Raw genomic sequence first — 26974 nt, 5'->3', positions numbered from 1 at the left:
CTTGATCAGAGATGCGATCCTTATCATCTATGAAACCGCTAATTTTGGTTCTCAACTCATTGATTTTCTCTTTAGAATTAAGAAGGAGACGCGTAAATCAGTTGGCTAAGCCTAAACTAGATCTATGGTCAATTTCTAAGAGGCGAAATTTGGATCTTAGTTCATTCATAGAAAGAGATGAAATTTTATCATTTGAGAAACTATTTAAAGATTTATTAAGACGCTCAAGAAGGGTATCATTATCCAAGGCATTAGGAAATGAACGAAGAATGGTAGCTTCATCAGAAAGACCATAAATGTCTGCAAAAAGGATCAATTAAATAAGATAAAACAACAGGATGAATGAATGAAGGGAAAGGAGAAAAGTAACATACCATAGAGTTGATTATTAGCTTGCTGAAGACTAGAGATTTTGTTATTATAGAAGAAGAATCAATTTCTAGTTGTTTGTTCTTCTCGCGAAGACATTTGATTTCAGCTTCCAGTTCCTCATTCTTTGTACGAAATTGAAGATTTTTCTTTTCAAGAATTTCGCGTCTCCTCTCCAGATCTGAGGCAACAACAAAAGAAGCTTTTCCAGCCTGCGAGAAAATATAAAAAGTATTAAAATAGAAAGAGACTTTGAGTTACAATAATGCAGGAAATTGGGAGTCACTGATCTAGAAACTCCACGAAGAGATTTATCACCATCCAATAAAGGACCATCGCAAATTGTAGCGAGAGCTTTGAAGGTATTAGCGAATTGACTATCTCCCATTTCTTGCAAAGAATCAGAAAAGAGGCCAGAGAGCTTAGCCATAGAAGATTCAGATGGAGAATCTTCATTTGCAGCAAGGTCATCATTATCTTCATTGTCCTCATCACTCTCGGAATTCTCATGAGAAGGAATATTTGAAGGAGAGGAAGAACGGATTTTTCTCTTCTTTGAAGGAGGAGCAGTTGGTTTTTCCCTGCGAAGAGCACCTTTGCCTTTATCTCCAGTCTTCGCAACATTGGCAGGCTCTTTTATTTCAGCAATAATCTTCACACACAGATAGAAATAAGAAATAGAGGCAACAATATACTGTTTAAAATCATAAGAGAATATTTCTTACCTCATCTGTGTATGAGCGAAGAGCTAAGAAGGTACTAGCCTTCCCAGTCCTGTGATAGCTATCTTTCAGTTTTTGGATCTGTAGAATTTCGCAAGAATCAGCCAACAAATGAATAAATATAAATAAAGAAATGTAAAGTGAGCGAAACTGGAAGAAACATACCTCTTTATCCTTCTCGGGCCAAGAGAATACCTAAGGTTGATAGGTAGCGAGATTCTCAGGAAGAACATTTGACCCAGCAATGTAAGGTCCTTTTAGCATCAAGGGAAAAACACACCATTTATCATCTTTGGATTGGCGAGGAGTTGTGTTCTTACCAGAATGCCAATAAATGTCTTGCATGAGTATTCTAGCTTCATCAATGTTATCTTTCCTTTTCAAACGAATACCCCAGCGAGTATTCTCTTTCTTCATGGAGATCAATTCATTATTTTCAAAGAAACTCGCTACTGTGTATTTCTCAGCAATTAAATCCAAGTCTGCGAATTTAGGATCCCTAAGTTATTTGGAGTACAGAGATCCTTTACCAGCACCACGGTTAGCGAACTCTAGCATCAGACGGATGCAATCCCCACTCAATTGGAAGATAGCTCGCGAAAATCCCGAGTGAGCGAGAATTTCATAGAACAGAGGAATATCTGGGTCATAAAGAGGAATGGGGAGACCTGCAAGAATTTGACCTAGAGAAATTATGATTGATTGATCATCATAATATTGATCAGAGAAAAGTTTGATAGAAAGAATTGACTTGGCACTTTCACCAGGAATGGTAGAAAGTGTGAAACCTTTCTCAGCAAGATCTTTTTGGACGTCTTTTAATTTTTTCTCATGTTTGTGGCCACTTGGAGGCATATCTGAATATAGACTATGGGAATGAATAAAAAGTAAGAAGATTGAAGAGGGAAGAATTACAGTAGCAGAACTTACGGAAGAACAAAAGAGTTGCAGAGATGAGAAAGTAAAAAGAGAAGAGAAAGTAAAAAGAAAATGGAAAGAAGAGTAAGAAGAATATATAAAGAATATTTTTTTTACTCGAAGAAATAAACACCATTAATGCGAAAATACGTGAGCGGTTGAAAAGCAGCGGTTACAGAAGACGTGTCAAGAAATAAATGGAAGAAAGGATACGTGTGATAAATGCAGAATATGAAGAGATGGACAGTTGCGGCATTTCTCGAAGAGAAGAGGCAATATGTAGGATCAGAATCTCGTAACAATAATGCCTCAACGAAATTATCAACAACACAACACAACAGTGTCGCAGTACAATTTCTGAAATGACAATGATAAACGACGTCAGCTAAAATCATGAGAAAAATGTGATGGTCCTGCGAAAATTAGAGAGTTTGCGAGATTAACATTTGCAAGGTTGCGAGAATGTCGCAAGCCATATCCGAAAATAAAGGACAGATTAGCTGTCATCCACTATGTAATTCCCTATAAATAGTCGTTCCATTGTAAAGGATAAGGGAGATCTTTTTCTGAGTGAGAATCAAGTAAATAGGAGAGAGAAAATCTAGAGCAGTGGCTATTCTTGATTCCTTTATCTTTTCTTGTAAGATTGTTCAAAGATTGATCAATAAAATTAAGATTGTTAATCTAAAATGAGTTGAATTTTAATGAAATCTTGTGAGGGGTGTAGTGTAGGATTTCCTGCAACTACAATGCCAATCCAAGCAGTTATAACGATAACATCATTGTGGGCAGCATATACACCTATCATGTCTGCTGCAGAGAACTCGATCTTTGGGCACCCAAACTCCTGAATTTCTGCTCCATTGCCACTGACAAAATCGATGTGATTTTTCAAGTACCATTCTTTTAACTGCCTAAGCTTTCTCCTGGTATTATCTTCCGATGCCCACCTGGTCATTGAATGGGTCCTGGCGTGACTGACATTAATTACATGTGCGTTAATCACATGTGTTGTGCCAAACTATCCAGGACCTTTCCCAAAATCCCTTTTCACGTACTCTTGTAGTTTTCCAGCGTCTATCATTCGCTGGACCTCGATCTGTAAAGCGCGGCAATTCTCGGTCTTGTGACCATGGTCTTTATGGAACTTGCAGTATTTGCTTCTATCACGTTTATCACGTGTCTCTGCTGGTAAAGGATGAGGGGGGCTCAAATCCTTGCTTATTTTCTCGTACAACTCTGAAAGATGTATGTTCAAAGGTGTCAGTTTCATATCATGGTATTTCTGATATCCAGTTTCCATTCGTTCTCCTTAGTTCTTCTCTCGTACTTCACTTCGATTGTTGTGTTGTCCGCTCGAACGGTTCTTTGATTTGTCTTTCTTCCCATCGTTCGGATGATTGGATGATCTGTTGACATCTCTCGTCTCTCGAGCTTTGGAGTCATCCTCTACCCGAGCGTATTCTTCTGTTCGATCGTACAACTCTTCCAAAGTATTTGCTGGTCTCTTGACCAAAGAACCGTACACAACCCTTTGATCATACTGCTATGCATGTTTGTAAGCCGTGATGACGACTTGATCGTTGGCACCATCCACATCGGCCACCTCTTGCTTGAAGCGTCGAGTAAACTGTCTGATGCTTTCCTCCTTCCGAATTGCTAGAAGGAACAATGTGTGGCATCCCTTTCGATCACGTCTGTTGTATTTGTAGTGAGCACAGAATTCGTCAACTAGCTTATGGTAAGTCCCTATCGACTGTGCTGGTAGCTGATTGAACCACGTTATTGCTCCCCCAGTCAGTGACTGTGGAAACATCTTGCACATCAACTCATTGCTGAACTGCCACAGAGTCATGGCAGTTTCATAGTGTAAAACATGCTGATCTGAATCATCTGTTTTCTCGTCGAATTGTGGCATCTTGGGAACCTGAAAATTCATTGGCGGACGGAATTATCTGATATTCAGTTTGAAAGGAGCCCCATCGGCTCGATGCAACCTGTCAATCTTTTCCTCTCTGGAACACTTTTCTGACATTACTTTCTCGATCATCTTGCAAAGGTGAGCTTATGTTATTGCATCCACATCGCCATCTAAGGAACTGTCTTCCTGCTCATAATCTTGGTCCTCTGGAATATAAGCTTTAGATCTCATTCTTTTCCGTTGGTGTCCAGAGGGCTCTCTTCCAGCTCTGCCTTGCTCCGAACGAGCATAGTAATCGGGCGAAAATTATCTCGGATCGTGCCGATCTCAAACCTCATCTTCATCGTTCCTGAGACGTTTTGAATTGGTGGTAATTCTGACCGCACTCTGCTGAGTTGCAGCTGGCCGGGTCCCTACTCGCTGGGGTCGTACACGCCTTCGTTTAGGTAGATCTCCAGTGACCAACAGATTTTTCTTTGGTCGATCAAGATCGATCACTTCTCTGTTTTGGTCTGCAACTTGTGGGCTAATTCGACTTCCAAGGCGCTTCCATACAGTTCGACCCCTTTGGTTTTTCAGATTACCAGTCCTAGGTCTAGACCGGTTCTCACGTTCTAATCTCAGGAGAGCGTTCTCTTTCTCCACCTCGTTCAGCCGGCTGCGCAACAGTTCTTCCTCTGTACTAGGAGTCGCGGTTCGTCCATCTCGCATGTCATGTCGATCGCCATTCCTCCTTGATGGACTGCCGAATACACGATCTTTGTTTCCTCGAACTTGTGGGTTTTCCCCATCCACATCCATCGCTTCGTCTTCAATCACTAGTTGTTTTTCTCTTCTAAGATTCGGATCTGGAGTTCCGTCACGAAAACAATCTCGATCTCGTCCATGATCTAGGGCTCTGTCATGAGAACGATCTTGACCTTGCATGTTTCCAGTGGGTATTGATGGAGCTGACTGAACCTCGATCTCGTGCCTTTCAGATTCGCTTCTCCTGCGTTGTTGAGAATTGTTAACAGAATCGACCCTTCGTACAGTCTGTTTGACTACTGCCATAACTCGATTTGGTAAAACACGATAATCTTTTCTCGAAAAACTTGGTCGGCGCCAATGTTTGTATGGTAAAATTACTTCTACCCCAAACACGAATTTGTTGATAATTTTGCTGAAGATTGATCTGCCATTTAATCTCCAATTGAATTGAGTAATTGGGGGGGGGGGGGGGGGGGGGGAGGGGGGGGTACCTGCAAAAAACCCTCCGATGCCTAAGTTAGCAAGAGAATTTTCACATGAGTTTTTGTGGGTAAGATTGAATACATTTTTGGGTTATGGAGCCCTGTATTTATATGGTCTGAATTAGGCCCTCAATCCCAATTTCGAAATGAATACAATTTGTCTTAATTCCCTTGCATGCCTCTCTGCATTGATATTCTGCATAACTGCATGGCTCTGGAATAATTGGCCCTTGCATGCCTCCTGGAATGTTCCAGAAACCTCCTCTAAGGTTATGAAACTAGCCAAGCCAAAATGGTGTAAAGGGTTGGCCCAACAGATAAGCTTACATGCCAAGCCCAAGGTGAATAATCCACTTAAGCCCTCAGTGGAGCGTAGAAATCCTCTAGGCAAATCAGTATGGGGCTGAAAAATCAGGGGCTACAGAAATAAGTTGCGTCGCGCTGCACTGAATCGGGGCTACAAGATTAAGTTGCGTCGTGCTACACAATTAAGTTGCGTCGTGCAATACTGAATCGGGGCTACAGATTTAAGTTGCATCGTGCAACATTGAATCAGGACTACATAATTCAGTTGCGTCGTGCTACACCGAAGAAGTGTTGTCTGCCGCCGCCGATGACCACTGCCGCCAGGATAAAAGCCGTCGGGCAAGGCCGCCGGCAACCTGCTACTGCACCGGCGGTCGCCATCGCCCGAGAAGACGATCTGACGTCAGTATGACGTCATTTGCTGACGCTGTGCTGACGCAATTGACGGCTCATCTAACGGCGTTTAGATGAACGGCCCAGATTCGCTGCTAAGTGACGCGGTTAACGATAACCTGACGACGTTTAACTGTGACAACATATTCTGTGAATACGCTAACGACGTCACTAACGCTGACGACGTTAACCTTGCTTACGTCATGATGACGTCATCTGCTGACTGTTCTTCTTAGCCGACGTGGCGCATCCTGGTTGGGCATACTTGCTGACGTGGCAAGTCGATATGGCAGATACTGTTGGCGTGGCAGCCGACGTGGCAAGTCGATATGGCAGATACTGTTGACGTGGCAGCCGACGTGGAAGGCAATGCTGACGTGTCGCGTTCTGGTTCGCCCAACTTGCTGATGTGGCAGTGGTGATTTGGTCCCTCCTTGCCTTGACTTGGATCATTGCACATGGGCTTCTATGTTCAAACCTTATGAGGCCTAGCTAGCTAATTTGTTTACTTTGTTGCATATGGGCTTGCACATGGAGTTCTTTTAGGGCCCAATGAACCATACTTAGCTAATAGGAGGAGCTATGTAGGCCTAAGTTAGCCCATTTTTGGTGTAGAATATTTAGGATACAAACACTATGGTGATATGTATCACTCCCCCTTAGTCAATACTCCATATCACATGGAAACCACTCCCCCTTACATAATGATATGAAAACCATATGTATTTGTAGTGTGAACTACACATTAATTCTCCCCCTTTTTGTCAATAAAATTGGCAAAGGTACGAAAACTAGTGGGATCTTAATGAAATTTCCATAGAGACATTTCATGACCAAAAGCAAGCACATATCAACTTCTTAGATGCCATCATATAGCCGAAGCTAAATGCATTCATCAAGGAGTTTATAAAGATTCAAGATAACCCCTATAATATTCCACAACCGCACTCCCCACAAAGATTTGACAATTGAGCACAAGTTCAATTAAGAACTCTCCCCCATAAAATGTCATTCCCGAAAGAACAACAAGAGCGACCTTACTTTCACAAGAAAAGAAGGATTTCTTTGGGCATAACAAATCACATACGAATATGAATATGAATCCAAAAATACTCAATTAAATTAACCACAAGAAAACCCATGATTAATTCAATCGGAATACACAACTAAATTACCACAAGAGTGTGATCAATTCAATTGGTCATGCTCTACATAAGAGAACTTACGGAGCCACACAATATATGCATAAAATATGGATCAGGGAAGATCAATACTGCGGAATAGACAAGGATTCATTATATTTCCCATCACTATTTGCACAATGACATATAATAGACATAATCCTTGTAAACAAAAGTTTATCCTATCTTCCATAAATATTTTCATAATGACATAATAGGCTTAAAACTTTTGTAATTTCAAAATCTCATTCATTCTTTTATCAATACATGCATATTGACATATGAAAGACTTAACTTTTGACAAAGTATGGGACAATCATGGTTCACGGTCGCAAACACACATATCCCATAACAAGTTTGCAATATATAAAACCATAAATATTAATACTGCAAAAATCATCTTCCAAACAAATTTTTTAGAATTTAAACAAATAAATCTAAAAACAATAAAGATGACAACATTGGACATAGCTATGTGTAATCACAATAATGGCTATTCCAAACTCTAGTTATTCTTCTTAAAAACACAAGAATAAAATTCTCATAAGAAGATTTACTAGACATAATAAAATCAACAAGCTAAAGACAAAGTGGACTCCTATGCCGAAGGCGAACACGAACTAGATAGACAATTCGGGATCCTCACGAGCCTTGAGGTCTTTGAGCATCAAATGCTTCTTCAGAGAAGATATCCTCATTGAGAAGTTCTTTAACATGTGTCTTTATGAGACCAAGGTTAGAGGTAACCTTTTTCAACTCAGTTTTTAACACATCAAGACTCTTCAAAGTATCAACGAGCTGCAGTTTTGCTTGCTCAAAATATTTAAGAAAATCATGAACCACTTCAGCAAAAACCATGTCCTCATTCTCAACACCCTGATGTGTATAGGCATAGTAACATGAGGCATTAGGATGATCATCTTCTACTAGGGTTATTTTCTTCCTTCCTTTGTCAAGAAACCCTTTTTCAAAACCACTAGAGTTAGAAGAAGACATTCTTGGCAGACCAATCTTTTTTCCAGAGTATGCGTACAAGACTCAAGGGTATTGGTATTTAAATGGTTTCTTAGGGAAGGTAACTTTTATGGTTTCTAAAAATTGATTCGTGAAAGTAACACGGGTACTCGTACGAAACACAATCTTTACCCAACACAAAAGGTACGCAACCGGTCGTAAATTTACGACAAGACAGAGTTTCTGCTATGTGAAAAATATCACAAGATTTTTTCGCTCAATAAATGTTATATCTCAGTAGAGAAACAATACTAGAGCACAAAAGTAGCAAGCAACATGGTTGCAAAAAAAAACTTATTCGAAAAAGAGAAGGCAAAACGAAGAACCACATTAGACACAGTTAATACTTTAGGCAAAGATGTCTTCAGTCAATAGTTGAGTCATAAACGATAAGAAGATAACCCAACTAAACAGAAAACAATTTTGACAGAAGTATACCCGATTATTAACACGACTTACCCAACAAGATTTTTATGAGTAAGTTCTCAACCCTTGTGATTAATTAGCACAAGAATGAGCTTTCAGCTCATTAGATGAACGAAGTTCATGGTTGAGTTTCTTTTTCCTTTCAAGTCTAGGAAAAATATCTTTTGATGTGAAAAGTTATCATAAAATTTACTGTCATCAAAATATGAGACATAGTTTGAGTTCTTACCAGAAGAATTTTGACTTGAGGAGGATGACAACCGGTTGACAATTTCTTTATATCCTTCAATTATCTCCTTCAGGTTATTTATCATATCATCAATTTTTCTTCTCTCTCCTGGGATTTCATTCACATCAAAGGTAATGTTATTTCCAGAGGAAACGACTTGATCTTTCCTTAGACGATTTTTGTTAAGACATTTGTTCTGCTTTTGAGCATTCGAGGAACTCATTGAACTGAATCTCCTGGTCGCAAACACCGGGTAAGTACTAAAACCAATTGGTTTAGACATGCGAATGTCAGTTACACCTTTGAGAATTAAGTCTAAGGTGTGTTGAAGTTGAACAATGAAATTCTTATTCAACATAGAGTTTCTCTTTAGCTTAACAGGCCCTTTTGAATCACAAAAGAGATATACTTTCTGATCATGAGGATGATTATAAGGCTTCGTCTTAACATCATCGTTTGAATATTTTTTCCTTCCATTTGATGTGCAACATCCTTGATTAATGGAGATTTCAGGCACGTCCTTTTTAATAGGAAAGGATTTCGATTTTACTTCTAAACCTGGAGCTTTGGTTTCAATAGAAGTACATGGTATATAGGAATTTTTGACACGACCTTGAATAGAGAGTTTATTCAGGCGATGTTCAATTTCCAAAACATCCTTTTCAAGACTTGCCTCAAGTAGGATATGTGAAGACTGATCTTCAGCGTTTTTGGAATTGCAGTCTCTTACTACACCAAGAAGGACATTGACATGGTTTTTCAATCGATTAAATCTATCAGCTTGAATTCTAACAAGATTTAGAATCAGTTGACTCTCTTCAGCTGTTTCCCTTTCATTAATGGAGATAGACTCTTTTGAAGGGTAATCGGAACAACACATGTCAGTGTTTGTCTATCTCAGCAAAACACTAGGTTCGTCTATATTTGAGATTGAAGAATCTTTCTCTTTAATAGATACAGTAGAGACATAACTTTTATTTCTGGTGATGCGTTTATCAGAGATAACAATCTTGTCCATAGAGTCAGATCGCTATAAACATAGACTTATAAGGTCTTTGAACGTGTTTGCCTGCTCTGATACCAATTGAAAAAGCGGGGGTCTAACAACCACACCCAGTATTTCGATTAGCAATCTGTATGGACTAACCCCAGTATACTTTTAATAGAATCAACTAGACAGTCAGACTCAATCTTAATGAAAGTATATCAAAGAGTTATATCTCTCTTTCTCGATTCAATACTTACTCAAGCAAATAGAAATCTGCGAGTCTAATTGAATACGAGAGAAATCACTTGAACGGTACCAAAGACCAATGTTCAAGTATCAATCAATTTCAATCAACAACCAAAGGTTGGATTTCCCAATTGATTGATTCAAACGCACAACCTGTGATATTTCAATTATATAACAAAATATAATGCAGAAAATAAATAACACAGACACCAGAAGTTTTGTTAACGAGGAAACCGCAAATGAAGAAAACCCCCGGGACCTAGTCCAGATTGAACACACATTGTATTAAGCCGCTACAGACACTGGACTACTACAAACTAACTTCGATCTAGAGTATAGTTGAACCCCAATCAATCTCACACTGATCCAAGGTACAATTGTGCTCCTACGTCTCTGATCCCAGCAGGATACTACGCACTTGATTCCCTTAGCTGATCTCACCCACAACTAAGAGTTGCTACGAGCCAAAGTCGAAGACTTTAATAAACAAATTTGTATCACACAGAAAAGTCTACGGTAATAGATAAATCTACCAATCATGATTTCCCTTTCGATTATGAAAACAAGTTCATACATCTACTTCGTTAAGCTAATGTAAAGATACATAGTTTTCTAGGATGAAATCACACCTATATAATGCACACATAATCAAATAACTATGCACAACAGATTATGTCGACGTCGTATTTACGAAGTTCCAAAAAATAAGAGTTTATACTTCGTAATATGTTTCCTTGATACTTTGATCATATTGTTATGAAAAAGTCTCATCACTAGAGTATTATATATAAATATATATATACAGCTTCTCATGTTATGTTTTCAATATTCCACGACTTGAAAGATACGTTAAAAATGGAAACAAAACCAAGTCAATATTACTAACCTCAATTGGAAGGATGATGTCGTCGTTGTAGTTGTTCTCATTCTTCAGGTCTTCAGAGTAATACTTGTATGTCTCAACATTCCTATACTTTCTAGTCTAACCTAAACGAAGTTGACTCTAGTATTTAATAAAGCAACTCTAGATTAATTTTGATACTAAAATATGACAACCAAACTTGATGTACGAACGCTTGGTGGGTTCAACCGAGTTGTGCTCTAACACAAACTTTCCATAAACATCTTCACGTAAATGACCCAAAACTCATTTTTCTCAAATAAAACGTTAGAAACTAGGTCATATTTGAAACTGCCAAGCTTGTGATCTCCTTATGACCCACACTAGCCATCCTCCATAGATTTGATTCAGTTTTTCTATCAATTGATCACGACTGTACGAAGTTCTCGTGTATGAATTGGGACGATCGATACCTTGTGAGATAATCAAAAGTCTCAGACGTTTTCCACCCAAGGTATGAGACTCTAGCTCCCACATCAATTTTGGAAAATCAGGGTTAGCTGATGAAGATTCCGGTCTTGAAAGCGTAGATGAAGATGAAGCTCCTGCTGAAGGATAACTGGTGAAAAATGAAATCACCGGCGGTGGATGTGTTAGACAGTTAGTTTTCGGTAATGCTTTACCCACCACGGAAAAAATTCCAACCCATAGATGTGAAAAACATACTGACCAATTAACGACTCCACATGACTGTTTCGAACCATTCATTGTGTTGGTATTCTTCACATGGGGTGAGTAATGTCTTGTACCTTTTCCAGCTTCTTCTCTTCAGCCCTGTGTATTCTTCTCTAAAGACGGTGGCTATTGATCGAGGCTTTATGACACTCTAATTTTACCAACTAACTGTCTAACACATATTTCTCCATAATAATAAACACCACGTTCTCTGACTGGGCTGTAAAATACAATGCACTGAAGTGATCTTTGATTCTTTGGGAAGCATGATAATGTATCTCCTCAAAATCCTCATACGACATCCATTTAATAGTATGTTTGTTCCTAAGCATGTGTTGGTGTCTCCATACATGCATATTATCTACCTTTGTTTTGTTTCTTTTTCTAGTTATTGTCATTATACCTTACTATAATTGGGAACTTTTTTGTGGTGTGGTCTATAAATCTTGATACACCAATGTAAAAATTTGTATGCCACCAAAGATGAAAGCAAATATCATACAATTAGTTACTTGCTAAATTTCTTTTTAACTAATATAAATCCAAAAGATATGTACTGTCATACTTAGGAGGCCTCATAGACCCTCGAGGCTTGACGAACCTAATCATGGTCGAGAGAAATATACAACTCGTCTAAGATAGAGGACCGCCGATTATAAGTTGAAACAATCTTCACATTTTGCAGCACCTCTATCCATCGAACTCGAGTACTAGCGCTTGGGCTTGGAAAAGAACATGAACCAAGTAACCATAAAATAAAAACACTTGAAAATTTTGTATATGACTTCAGGATCATCTGTTTCGGAATCAGAAATTCCTCTGCCATGTAATTTTTGGGTTAAAAATATCTTTAAATTGGAATCAGGAATTGCACCACTTATTGTATTGTAATGCTTCACCTGGGTTATGAAGGCAAAGTACAACAGAAGTGCATCTTTATATCCGTCTTCTTCTTACCGATTTATTGGTCAAATGGAACATCATCTCCCACACCAGAAGGTATTCCAAGTATAAAATACAATTATAATAGTGTTATTCTTGTAAAACATTAAAATTTTTAATTTCATATACATCTTCGTATTGATTGCATTAAAACTATGAATCAAAATATTTGACATACCTATTTCGATATCTGTAAAAAAAACATGTGAGTAGTGTACCACCAATGGTCCACCAATACAAACACCAAGTTGGGATGATGTTTCTTCACATCAAAATGTACAAAGTAATCCGAGGAAATTAATCAACAGTTAGTTTAGAACCAGGAGGTAGATCTGCATAAACTTTTATAACTTCGTATCAAGCACCTCTGGGCATCGCTCAACTTTTGTAAATAGATGATCTTGAGTTTGGGCTAATTCTCGACCGTAAAGTAGATTGGAGTTGTTCTCTTCAACAGAGTGTCCTTGTGTTGCCGACATATATTGACGTGGTTTTCTATTTCCCTGGTGCCTAATATCTTGAAACATTTCTATCGAGAATTAGAGAGGTTGAACATAAACTAAAAAAAAATTAGTAGAAAAAATTCAAGAAAAAGTAAGTTTTGATTGAATGAAAAAAGTCAAATGAGTTTGGTACTTTATCGGCGTTGAAATTATGACCATTTTTTGGCTTTCAAAATTCGACTTTTGTGACAGGGGATTGAGTCGACCGTCTCAAATTGACCCGAGCCTTGTCTCAACCCCCAGTGGCCGAATCAGATTACAACGGTAAACTCTTTACCATTTCTGGTACACACCATCTAAAGAAAACGAACGCAGCTCTGAGTATCGGGCGATTGCCGAGTCAACTCATGATGAAAATCGGTTATTGAAATCTCATGTTTCTTTGATATTTAACCTTTCTTTTCATTAATTCATGATTAACAATATGTTTTTCATTTGTTCTTGATTGATGGTTGTGGAATCAATCTATTTTAAATCTCTCTAATCCCTTATCTCTGATTTTAAAACTCATATTTTTCAATTTCTGTTTATTAACTTTTCTATGGGTTTGTGATTTTCCAGATCTCTGATCAATCATTATGTGGGATTACCGGTGGTGGATAAAGCATGAAGATTACAGTTGGGAAAATAACAGTGGTGTGGCCAAATTAGTAGTTCAGAAGGTTGTTTGATTTTATCAAAGCTTGAATCTTCAACAAGTCAGTTTCACAACCCAAGTAAGGGTATAACTATCCATTCTAATCAAGATTTTCAATCAGTTTTTCAATGGGAAAATTATTTTTCTCCATCATCTTCACAACTCAGTAAACCCAACCAGAAAATTCAAAAAGATTTGGCTCTCAATTTTCAGTCAATTATCTTTCGAGATTTTAGCAACCAATCAAGAGTAAATCAGTCATATTCTTTGTTACCATTTTATTCGAAATCTCAAAAATTTTCTCTCCGATATTATGGAACTACGTATGGTTACAATCCAAATCTTGTTTTACTCCCATATATAATTGAATCTAGGGTTTCCCAAAACAAAAGATTCTTAATCAGTTTATCTAAAATCCGCATAACCTTTCTTAACACCCAATGGTATTTAAATACTGAGAAAAAGATTAAAGAGTCACAGACCAAAGATCAATTTCTTAGAAAAAACCAAAAAATCTATCTCTCAGTAAAAACCATGTCTTCTACTCAAGGTGATCGTATCAATCAATTATCTAGATAACTAAGGAATGCAAATATTGATTTATCTACAAACCAAAGAAGATAGTAGGTTCATCACAAACTATCAATGAAGCTGCGGATCGATGGACATTTGGAATCTTAGGGAAATTGAAAGAGAAATCTAAAATAAAGATGAGGGTCATAAGATCGGAAATTAATTCTCTTTGGGGAAAATATCATAACAAAGAGATTAGAATTATGGGACACAATCTGATGCTGGTCAGGTTAAACAATGAAGCTGAAAGAGATGAAGTAATTGCAGATGGACCGTGGTTAATTGATGGTGTCCTCTTTCATGTTCAGAAATACTATAATCATATTCCACTGAAGGATTATGTTTTTGATAAGCAAGTTTTCACTTTACAATAATTCAAATACTTGAAGCTGGAGCATATGAATGTAGCTGTGATAGATGAAGCAATTGGATTTATGGGAAGAAAGAATTCAACTAAGCCAAAGAATTGCTGACCTCGTGCAGGAAATACTATTAAAGCAAGAATTAAAGTGGAATTGAAGGAACCTCTTCATAGAGGGGGATGGTGGAAGACTTTAACTGAAGAGGATGTATGGATCAGATATCATTGGGAACTACAACCTAAAAACATCTGCCCAAAATGTTTTGTGATTGATCATAATGATGAAACTTGTGAGCATACTTCTCATTTACTCTATTTAGACACCCTATATGCTGCTGATTATGAAGCTCTCCTCAAGGAAGATAATGAAGTTAATAAGGATAAGGAAGAAAGTAGATCAACAAATTATATGGAGGAAGAGTTAGCTGATGAAGGTAATATAGAAGATTCAAGAAATGTCAAAAGGATGAGAAATTCCACTCTCAACACTGAGCCATCAATGAATCCTCACAATATTTAATTCAACCACCTGCAGTTATGCAAGGTCATGATACTACTAATATGGACCATCAACACAAGACTATGATGGACTCGGATGAACCAGCTGCAATAATTTATGCTCCCATGAATAATTGTGTCAGAGACTCCTCTTAGGTATGTACAACATCCCATATCTCTTTTAAGATTTCTAAATACTTTAATTTTTCAAGTAACACCATGGAGATTCTCTGTTTGAATGTGCAAGGATTAGCCAAAAAATTCACAAAAGATCAATTATCTGTTTTAATTAAAAAACAATCTCCTAATTTTTTGTTTTTAACTGAAACAAAAATAGATAAACTAAAATAATTGATTTGGCTAAATCTTTAAATTACTATAATTATGATTGCATAGATAGAGTAGGTCTAGCTGGTGGTCTCATTTTGATGTGGAAAGATGGTATTCAATGTGAATTACAAGATAAAATCAATAATATCATCAATGTGATTGCTGATTTTTATCCTGCTAAACTAAATGTTTTGTCACTTTTCATGTATCGGTCTACTTATACTGATGTTAAGAAAATACAATGGGATATCATGACTAGTATAAGTGACAATACCATGCATCCCTGGCTTGTTATAGGGGATCTGAATGCACATCTTCATACCTTAGATGTTAGTTATTCATTTTCCCAAGATGATAAATTTGTCAAGAATAAAATAAATGATTGTGGTCTTATGGATTTAGGTTACATAAGGAGAGACTTTACCTGGTCTAGTAATAATCTTGGTACTGGTCTTAGAACTTTTAGGATAGATATGGAATTGGGCAATCAACAGTGGTGTAATGAATTTCCAAATGCTAGATCACATCACCTAGTTCAAGTTGTATCTGATCACTGTTCTATAATGTTGCAAACTGATCAAGTAACTAAGAATCTGTGGAGACCTTTTAAATTTTTTGTAATGTGGATAAAGCATGCTGGTTTTAAAAATCAACTTGAAATTGCTTCAAATACTAATACAGTAGGTTTTCCTGCCCATCTTTTGATTGAAAAGCATAAGTCTACTAGAAAAAGGTTATCTTATTGGAATAAGATTTAATTTGGTGATATTGATAGTAATATTAATGCTCTTCAAGATCAGATTCATAGAATATAAAATGAACCAATATCTAATACTCACCATGATAGACTCAGTGACACAAATAAACAATTATCACTTTAGTTTAATATCAAAACTGAATTCTATAAGCAAAAATATGGAGACAGATTCATAATAAATATGGATAATAACTCTTGATACTTTCATACTCTAGCAAATAGAAGAATGTTTAGAAAAAATATTGATTGTTTATATGATGTGCATGGTAATTGCTTTGATAATAGAGATGATATAGCCAATATTCTTGTCACTCATTTTAGTTCCGTGAGATGTTCTGTTATACAACAAATATCTGAGGATATTTTTGATATCATCTCTACTGTCATCACTAATGCTTTGTTTGAAGATTTTACCAGAATTCCATCCACTGATGATATTCTTGAAGTTGTTAAAGATATGGCATCTTGGAGCTCCTCAGGACCAAATGGCTTTCAAGCTGGGTTCTATCAAGCTAACTGGAACATAGTTGTTAATGATATAGTTCAACCTGTACATAATTTCTTTATTACTGGTCATATGCCTAGAAAGTTTAATAAGACTTTTCTATCTTTGATTCCTAAAAATGACATTGCTAAATATCTTGCTGATTTTAGACCTATAGGTTTGTGTGACACAATCTATAAAATATTTTCTAAGATTTTAGCAAATAGGATCAAACCTCTCTTAAAAAGATTATTCACCTTACCAATCCGCTTTTGTTCCAGGTAGAGCCATTCAAGATAACTTAATCATAGCTCATGAGATGATTCATACCATGAAGCATAAGGAAGGTTGTACTGGTATGGCTCTTAAATTGGATTTATCCAAAGACTTTGATAGATTAAAGTGGTCATTTCTTTTAGGAATGCTTAAGAAGGTTGGTTTCCGTGAGAAATTTTGTCAACACATTGAACAATGTATTTCAAAATAACAATTTCTTTTAATTCCTCTCAATGGTTTACCCACTAGTGACTATAGTCATACTAGAGGTTTAAGACAGGGGGATCCTTTATCCCCCTATCTCTTTATAATTTCCATGGACTATTTAATCTGACTTCTTGTTAATGCTGCTTCTAAACATGTTATCTATGGTGTTAAAGCAGCAAGAAATGCCCCTGCAATTACTCACCTTTTATTAGCAGATGACATTCTCATTTTCGCTAAAGCAGATAGGCACAATGTCACAGGTATTCTTGATAATCTTAATCATTTTGGTAAGTTTTCAGGTTAGTTGTTGAACTTTAGTAAGTCTAATGTTTACTTTAGTAACAACATTAGTCCTTCTACTAGAACTGATGTTTCTAGTGCTCCAGATATGATTGAAATGAAAGAAACTGATAAATATCTAGGTGTGACACTTTTGATAGGTAGAGATAAATCCAAAGCTCTCAAACCTATTATTCATAGTTTTAGTGCTAGGCTTATTCCCTGGAAAGGAAAAAATATGAATCATGCAGCTAGATCTACTATGGTAAAGCATGTCTTAAATGCTCTGCCCACTCATCAAATGGATGTTTTTAGAGTTCCTAAGAATACTATTACCCAGTTAGACTCCATTCAGAGTCAATTCTGGTGGGGAAAAAATGGTAGTCACAAATGCATTTACTTTATAGGCTGGGACAAACTTCAGATCCCTAAAGCTCTAGGATGTCTAGGATTTAGAAATCTAGAACATCTTAATACTGCTTTGCTGACTAAAGTAGCTTGGAATTCTTGTAATGATGATACCTCTTTGTGCTATAAAGTTTTCAAGGCAAAATACTCTAGAAATGAAAGTATTCTTCATTTAGATAAACTTAAGGATGACAGTTCTTGGCTTTGGAGGAGTATATATTCTGGCCTTGAAATTGAGCAAAAACACACTAGGTGGTTAGTGAGATGTAGTACCAAAGTGAATATTTGGCTAGATTGTTGGGTTATTGGTCTAAATAATCCACCTGTTCCAGTTGTTGGATCATCTAATTTTGATAATTATACTCTTGTCTGTGATTTATTCTTAGCTGGTACCAAACAATGGAATATTGATATTGTTAATGGCCTTTTTTCTCAAGAGTGTGCCAACCTAATTCTTAGTATGAGAATTTCTAATACAGGTGAAGACTCCATGATATGGATGCCAGATATAAAAAGTAAGTTCACTGTCAAAAGTGCTTATAGTACTATTTGTACTAATGATGTTAATTCCGTTATTGCAGGTAACACTATTCCTACTGATGTCTGGACAAATTTGTGGAAATTCAAAGTTCCACATAGAGTACAGTTATTTGTATGGAAATTCTTAAGAAAATAGCTCCTATTAGAACTAGAATTGTTAGATACAAACAAGGCATAAAAACTTATTGTTGTTTCTGTAAAAACAGTGAGGAAACCATGAATCATATCTTCATGGAGTGCGGTTATAGTAGGGTCATCTGGTTTGCTATGAATATTAATATTGATGCTATCAAAGATCAACATACGGATTTTGAGCAATGGGCAATATGATGGTTTCATTATGAAGTTAATAATGTCTCTGCTTTATGTTTGAGTAATGAAAGTCTGATTTGCAGGTTTATGTGTACAGTCTGGTACATCTGGAAAGATAGGTGTTTAGTAGTCTTTCAAGACAAGAAACCAAATTTGCAGGTTACTGTTGCTAAAATTAATTACTTGTATAATCGGTGTACTAATCTGAATAATCAGTATCAATTTTCTATTACTAATGATTTGCAGATCAAGAATTAGAGGCCTTCAGACAAGGAGTTTGTGAAAATCAATATTGATGGTTCTTATATACCATTAACTAAAACAGGTAGTGTGGGATTGATTATAAGAAATTTTGCAGGCACTTGTCTAGGAGCAAAAGGGCTACTCTGTAATGAGGAGGTGGAGGTAGCTGTGGACTTGGTGAAGGAACCTGGAATAACAAAGACAATTTTTGAGATGGACTGTGAAACTGTAGTCAAATCAATAATCGGAGTTGATCTGCGGGTTCACTGGTACAACCAAAATTTAGTTCAAGTTATTAAAAACAAATTTAGAAATAGTAGTTTTTGGTTTTGTAAGTCTGTAAATAGACTTGGTAATAATGTTGCTCATGAATTAGCTCAAAAAGCTAGACAACAGGCAACAAGCTTTTAATTTTTGGACAATTCTCTGATAAACAATGCCTAATGTATGATTTAAATTTTCTCAATGAAATTCTTTTAGTATATATAAAAAAACAAACTTGATTTACCTGTCAAAGTTGAGCGTGTTCATTGGGCTTGCCCTTGTGTATCCAAATAACTTTCAGAAATGTTTGGTGTACCGCGGCATTACACCGTGATGTGCATCGTGATATTTGGTATGAGAGGAAAAAAGGTGGTGGACCGGACCCTTGCAAATCTCCCCTAGGATTGTCCTAATGGTCCTTGGATCTGATCACGGTGCACATCACGTTGCATTGCCGCGTTACGTGTATCATTTCTGAATTACTTTATAATAAGGAATTTAATTATTAATTAAAAGAAAAAAGAATCCTGAAAATTCTCTGAAGCTTTGGTGACGAAGCGTTCCCCTTAACTATCTGTACCTATAAATTGGGTTTTTTCAACACCTTTCTCCTGTTCTCTCTCTCTCTCTCTCTCTCTCTCTCTCTCTCTCTCTCTCTCCCAGTTTTCATTATTCTGATTCTTCTTTCGTCTTTCTTCATCTGAAACCAGCCTAGGGTTTCTGAATCTAGTCTCTCTGGGTTATCAATCAATTCAACTCAATTCCCATCATGAATCCTGAATAGTAAGCCCTTATAATTCTTATTCCGTTTTTCTTTTTTTTCTTTTTTTTTTCTGATGCATAATTAGGGAATTTTGCTTGCATGTGATTTTCTGAACTGGGAATTTTGACCCCGCATGGGTAGAATTATGGATCTTGATCATGGATTTACATATTTCTGTATGAATTTATAGATTTGATTTGGGTTTTTGCGAAATTAAGCTTTTGTTATAAAATTCCGTTTTATGGTTTGATTTTTTGTGGTTTTTTATTTTAATGTATTCAAATTTCGTAGTAGTCGAACATAATTGTTGAATTTGGTGAATAAAGATTGATTTATATTGTAATTGGTTTTGAATGAGGTTAAGTTTGGATTATAATTAATTGAGATGAAGTCATAAATTAGTAGATTTTAAATTGTTTTTAGGGGAGGATACATAAGATTTTCAAAGGGATGGACTGATGAGTTATGCTATTTGAAGTGTAGAGTTAGGAGATTAGTTGTTAGGAATGAAATCTAATGTAAATAACCTTATTCCTTACTGATTCATTTGATTATATAATGGATTTTAGAATAGGTATGTTATTTGGTTGGGCAATTATTACTTATAAACTTATAATAGTCATGTGTCTTCGTTTGTAGTAGTATGAGGTTGCTGATGACCTGTTTTTACTTTGCAGCGACTATCTTTTCAAGCTTTTGCTTATTGGAGATTCTGGTGTTGGGAAGTCATGTCTTCTGTTGAGATTTGCGGTAAAAATTTCTTGTTTGCTTTTCTGGTCATATTTGTTGTTGATGTTTTCGCACCATGGTTTTGTTGGCAAGATAATCCAATAGTTCTTTTGTTTTGTGTAATCATTTATTTACTCCCCTCCCCTGTTGAAGTAGGCTCATGTAGTAAATAAAGAGACAAAGGAAGTGTCTTTTGGAAATGATGACAATCTTGTGTACAAGAATTAGGTCTTTATAGATATAGAAAGAGAAAAAAGTAGAAAAAAATCTTTATAACACGGGCACTTGTTTCTTAAGGAAGGATGTACGAAAGGCTACGTGAAGTTACACCTTTACAAATACAAATTTGGGAATAGTTATATTGTAAGAAAGAAAAAAAGTAAGAACACAGATATTAAGAAACTTTCTGTGGTTTAAGTTTAATGGTATTAGTTATCTGAATTACTGGTGTCCACATGAACAAAGAGCATGGCGGTTTATCTTCATGTTGTTAACAACTGTTCTCTAGACTAGCTTGAAAATCGAATTAGTAAATGTGGATAAGCGTTGGTGCATTGGCTAGTAGAGGATATATTAGGTGGTTTGTGGTATCTCAAACGGTGTTAATGATGTAGAAGCATCACGAATTAAATAGGACAAAAAGGTGTTTTCATTTTTTTTTAACTCCATTTCTTGTTATTTTGTTGTATATAAAAATAAATAAATTCTTAATTTTGTGGATTTTTTTATGATGTCTAGGATGATTCTTATTTGGAGAGTTACATCAGTACTATCGGTGTGGATTTTGTAAGTATAAAATTTTATCTGTTATATCTTCTTGTGGATTTATTCTTGCGTTCGAGCACTTGTATAACTTCGAAATTTGCTAAAACTTTAATTGTTTTTCCTTGTAGAAAATTAGAACAGTGGAACAAGATGGAAAGACCATCAAACTCCAAATTGTAAGTACCCATTTAGTTACAATCTTTAGAATCTTTACTAACACTGTTGTTTATCCTGATTTGAATACCTGTTTTTATGCTTAGTGGGACACTGCTGGTCAAGAGCGTTTCCGTACCATAACTAGCAGTTACTACCGTGGTGCACATGGAATTATTGTAAGTTACACTCATGTTTTCCTGATATTCATCACAGTCAGATCTTCATGTATGCAAGTGTTAAAAGGGAGTGTCTTGTCTTGTTTGCTAGGTGGTTTATGATGTTACAGACCAAGAGAGCTTCAACAATGTTAAGCAATGGCTGAGTGAAATCGATCGCTATGCAAGTGAAAATGTAAACAAGCTTTTGGTAGGAAACAAGTGTGATATGACGACTAACAGGGTGGTTTCCTATGAAACGGGCAAGGTATGTTAGTTGGTAATTTGCCTTTTTTTTGTGTATAGAGTCCGAGGTGAAAGGTTATAGTATCTTTTGAGTGAGCGACTCACTTTACCCTTCTATTCTCTTTGTGAAGGCATTTGCAGATGAGATAGGAATACCGTTCTTGGAGACCAGTGCCAAAAACTCTACGAATGTCGAACAAGCTTTCATGACCATGGCTGGTGAGATAAAGAACAGGTGAGTCGCATCAGTTTCCATTTGTATCTCTATTAAATACATGCTAATATGCTATGTATGAATCTGATGTAACTACATTCTGTTCTGGATCATCCTTGGTGTATTCTAATTTTGGCTTTAGCATGTAGGGATTAGATTCTTTACAGTTTAAGGTTATGAAAGAAAAGATTGTCGAGTTGATAAGATAGAGAGTTAGACCGTTTTGGACAAGGCACAAGCTGCATGTGGAGGACCCCTGGTTTATTCAACTGTTACGCTAGTGTGTTTAGATCTGTGAACTAGAACTCAGACACAATTTGAAATTCTAGATTGTGACTGGTTACCTTTTACATCCCAAGTCTCCTCTGTCCTTGAAAAAACGAGCAGAATTCCACTAAAAGCATTGATCTGACTCTTTTAGGACATTGTTGTTTTGCTTGGTATGAGTTTTGAATTGTCTGACATAACATGCTTATGTTCTCACATGTTCAAAATACCACTTGAAATGATACTTACCTTTCTGTTTGTCTACTGTAAATCTGTAGGATGGCAAGTCAACCAGCGATGAATGCAAACAGACCTGCAACAGTGCAGATGAAAGGCCAACCAGTCAACCAAAAGGCAAACTGTTGCTCCTCTTAAGTCTGCTCTCTTGGCAATCAAACTGGAAGACATGTTATTGATGGGGAAGGCGGTGACTGGTTAATGCAGAATCTCTGCTAAAAAACTGTAGGGGTTTGATAATTGTTCTTCAATTTACTAACCAAACCTAGACCTCTTTGGTGTACATAGAAAAAAAAATGTCAATGGAGAGGGTTGTCGCATAGAAATGCATCATCACTTTCTTTCTATCTTTAAAGTTGAATGTTGGACTAAAGTCGTGTGGGATCAACTTTGACTCGGTAAAACTGTTATTCTATTTCATTTGTGTAGTTGTGTGGATTTGATCACTGCTTTTCATGTTTTTCTAACCTTTGTTGGCAATGGCATGACCGTGAGCCTGATTGCTTTTTGTGCTTTCAGTAAGAAAGGATCATGTGTAGCCTGTGAAGGGCTAAGCCTTAGAAATCAATGATCTTACAGTTGTTTTGAGGGTGCCAATTTAGACCAATTAAACACTTCTTTTCAGTGAAGAATGCTACTGATAAGAAAAAATTTCGGAATATGAAGATGAAATATGAAATCAAAGTACACAAAAATAGACTAGTAAATTCGTCCTAAGGAAATTTATTTCTATGCAGTATGGGTAGTAGTCATTCCCTGGCAGCTTTGTAATGCATCATGTGTTGTATAAAGAGTGTCATGTTGAAATGCGAAGATCCACCTTCTTCCATGGCCTTCTTTGCTGTCTCTCCAAGTTCTCTTGCTCTTTTTCTTCGTTCTTCCCCCTCTTCGCCTCCATCCATTACTTTCTTCACCGCCTTCTCCACTTCCTGCTTCTTCTTGCCGACCCCTTCTGTCATTTCAATTAATTTTGTACCATCGTCTGCGTGAACTTCAGCCTCGCCTACCTTCACTCCAATTTTCAGAACTTGCACAACCAGGTCCTCATTAAGGAATTGTTCAGCACCCATAGGCCAAGTTAACAGTGGAACACCGGCACACACACCTTCTAGAGTTGAGTTCCAACCACAATGCGTTAAGAATCCTCCAATAGCTTTGTGAGACAAAATTAGTACTTGGGGTGCCCATCCCTTGATCACTAGACCTCTGCCTTTGTTCCTCTCTTCGAATCTATTTTCCGCTAAGAGCTTATCTATCTCTGAAATGTCTCCACCTCCAATAACCCAAACAAATGGATATCCCGAGGATTCCAGGCCTAACCCAATCTCCATCATATCTGAAGACGTTAGGTTCCAGAAGCTGCCGAAACAAGCATAAACAACAGATCCCGGTTCTTTCAAGTCAAGCCACTGCAGGCATTGGTTTTTGTCAATGGAAGCTTTGTTACCTCTCTCAGCCTTGTCTATTATCTCCTGGTTGCATAATGACACCGGGCCAATGCACCACACCTTATTGTTCTTGGCTTTCTTGTACATCTCCGCGTATTTGGGCTCCAATTCTTGAAAGCTATTTATCATGACACCGTAAGCCGTCTCATCGGCCTTTTTGATTCGACGAATAGCATCCTTTAATTGCTCATCTGAATTCTGACTAAGGAAGTGCATTGGCACCTTTCCTTTTGTCACCTCAATTTTATCAGGCAATCCTGGTATGACGAATGGCTCCGAATCACTCGTGATGCTTCCATGTAGTTCGGATCGGAGAATGTTGTGGTAGCACAAGCGAGAGCAACAACCAAAGCCATCAAACACAATTCGTGGTATTCCGAACTTATTAGCAGTCTCAGAGGTCCAATCAAACACTATGTCAGAAATTATGCAACTCGGAGCAGGTTGCAAATTTCTAAAAGATTGCTCAAATGGTTGTTGCAACGAAGACGCCGTCTTAAAGAAACTCTTTAGGTGGGACACCAGAGTGGCTGCTTCCTTGTCATGTCCATTTGGTTTTGCAGTTGCAACATCAAGCTGAAGAAGTCGGATTTGAAGTCCTCCCCATCCTACAGCGCGGTCAATGAACGATTTGAATTTTTCAGCTTCGAGTGGTATGGTAACTATGGTGACAATCACACCACGTTGTGCGATGAGTTTGGCCATGTCTATCATGGGGATCAGATGACCTTGACCCTTTTGCGGAATTAACACGAAATGAAGCCGTTGATCCTCTGATAAAGCCATGACGACAACCTTTACTACTGTTCTTGACAAGAAAATGCTTTAAGACTCCTTTTTGTCAACCTTGCCAATAATATTCACAGGGCTGTTGCTCTTAGATTGTGTCACACACATAGTGACATAGGATCAGATGATTTTAGAACGTGTTGAGAATTTCAGCTCCGTAAAATAGTTAACTATGGTCACTCATCAACTGTAGAGTCATAACAAGGTATTTGAAGCATATTCTTTGAGTGTCAATTAGGTAACTCGATCATGTTAAATGTCATCGCTCATCAACAATTAAATTTTGAACTTGAAAAACAGTATTCTTCTTCTTACAAAGAAGCTTCTTCACATGAGAATCTTTGTATCTGTTTTTTGTGAAACATCACGGGCATCGGCATAAACTGCACTCCGTAGTCTTTCTATATTAACATGTGTCTGAGAACTAGCTATATAGCGAGTTTGGAATGCCAGAGACAGAGGTATTTTTGCTTCTCCAGAAATAGAAATCAGAAACAAAATAATTTTGCTTTAGAAAAAGTTAATTTTCTTTACTTCTAAAAGTCGCTTTGACATTCGATAGCCAAACTAACTTCTTGAAATCACATACCGTTCCGTCGGCAATGCCTGATTGCTTTCCAATAGCCTTATTCATGGATGTTGATGTGTGAAAAAAAAATATTGGAAAAAATAAAAACCAATTAGTGATGGGTGGAGCGGTGCAGGAAACCAAACAATCAGGTTTTAAGCAAATTACTGATAGCCCGTATAGGGCTATTATCCTAGACATCCAACCCACCGCTATTTGGCGATAGCTACAGTAAACCCAAACATATTTATTTGCATAGTTTAACATTTAGTTTACCGATGTGGGATTATTCTAATCACATCCCATATAATATACAAAATAATATAAGAGGTGTTCTTCTCTCATAAAAAATTCCAGTGTTCTACAAAATCTTCTCAACAGTACTGGGAACTAAGTAAGAAGATGAAACAAGAATATCTTGAAACCATTTAACTTAAAAAAACCTAACGATCTCTATAAATTCCAGGTAACATCTCTAACTTCTCGCTTTTAATTTCTTCATTTTGTTGGTTCTTTTTATAGATATGAATATGGCTAAGGAATGGGAACACTCCAATCAACCAAAATTTATCCTGGTTCCATGAAATTTGTAAGGAATGAAGTTGTGATTAAGGTTTTTGTTATTGGGATTGGGAAGAGGGAAAGGAAAAATGTAGGTTCTCATTTGAGAGTACGAGGAAAAGTTTAGTAATTTGATGCTACCATTACTGTTGAAACCTTAATTCTATAAGCTTTGATTTTTAAAATTTGTTGTGATTATTCATGTTGCCATATGGGACAGCAGAAGTAGAACTTATATGGTTTTGAATGATTACTAGCAAAAATCTTTATATTGAAAAGCTAATGAAGAATAGTAGTGATTGAAATCTTAGTATTACAATGCTAGTAGTGTGTGCAGTTTAAGATAAACAACTACAGAAGTTGGATTGAATTTTACAGACTCAAGAAGACATTATTTTGTTTGCAATGCTAGCTAGTATCATAATTGTGCTTACATTGGACTTTTTAATGTGCAACATTTGATTGAGATTTCTGTATCTGAAACTTCGAGTAATGTCATTTTTGTAGTGCTTTTTATCATCCATTCCCAAACAAGGTTCTAGGAAGGGGGGAGAAGCAGTCTGCTTCAGCTGAAAAAGGAGGTAGAAAGATGAAAGACAAGCAGGGGAAACTCAGTGTAGATATGAAGAACAAACCTCGCAATGAGATTTTGCATACTAAGTAAAAATTGGGTAATGAGATTGCGATATATTTTCAAGTAAGACGAAGAAAGGAGAGCAAGACAATGTAGAGATACTGGATAAGTCCAGTGTAGAAGGGAAGAAAGTAGCTAATGAGATTGATGAGATATTTGAAATTAAGAAGAAGAGGAAGAAAGAGTTGGAGAGGAGGTGGAAATGGCAGAAGAAAAAGAGAGTTTGGAACTTAAAAAAGTCGGTAAAGAAAATGAAGAGGAGTAGGGTGTCTGAAGGTGTCACGTTTGTGGATCCACCATCTCGACC

At 36.8% G+C, this 26974-nt stretch overlaps 3 protein-coding genes across 3 annotated transcripts; 2 read left to right on the top strand and 1 right to left on the bottom strand.

Annotated features, from left to right (window-relative positions):
- The first annotated feature begins 14379 nt into the window (after window positions 1-14379).
- LOC113352240 lies at window positions 14380-19282 on the top strand. The gene is made up of 10 exons (XM_026596085.1): window positions 14380-14464; window positions 14660-14971; window positions 15432-16098; window positions 16408-16784; window positions 16888-17079; window positions 17266-17388; window positions 17476-18291; window positions 18358-18428; window positions 18712-18729; window positions 18887-19282. Exons 1-10 carry the CDS (start codon window positions 14380-14382, stop codon window positions 19280-19282), a joined length of 3057 nt encoding a protein of 1018 aa, XP_026451870.1.
- Window positions 19283-19744: 462 nt separating this feature from the next.
- On the top strand, window positions 19745-23103 carry LOC113349442 (ras-related protein RIC1). Its single transcript, XM_026593414.1, has 8 exons — window positions 19745-19918; window positions 20576-20648; window positions 21366-21413; window positions 21521-21568; window positions 21653-21724; window positions 21816-21971; window positions 22081-22184; window positions 22709-23103. The coding sequence occupies exons 1-8, from the start codon at window positions 19905-19907 to the stop codon at window positions 22803-22805; spliced, it is 612 nt and encodes a 203-aa protein (XP_026449199.1). The 5' UTR covers window positions 19745-19904; the 3' UTR covers window positions 22806-23103.
- A 157-nt stretch (window positions 23104-23260) lies between these two features.
- On the bottom strand, window positions 23261-24901 carry LOC113352239 (UDP-glycosyltransferase 73C6-like). Its single transcript, XM_026596084.1, has one exon. It carries the CDS (start codon window positions 24899-24901, stop codon window positions 23417-23419), a length of 1485 nt encoding a protein of 494 aa, XP_026451869.1. The 3' UTR covers window positions 23261-23416.
- Between the last annotated feature and the right edge of the window lie 2073 nt (window positions 24902-26974).

This window comes from Papaver somniferum, chromosome 2 (genome assembly GCF_003573695.1).
Source record: "Papaver somniferum cultivar HN1 chromosome 2, ASM357369v1, whole genome shotgun sequence".
Lineage (NCBI taxonomy): Eukaryota > Viridiplantae > Streptophyta > Magnoliopsida > Ranunculales > Papaveraceae > Papaver > Papaver somniferum.
The sequence above is the reverse complement of the archived record's forward strand: the minus strand, read 5'-3'. Positions and strand labels throughout refer to the sequence as shown.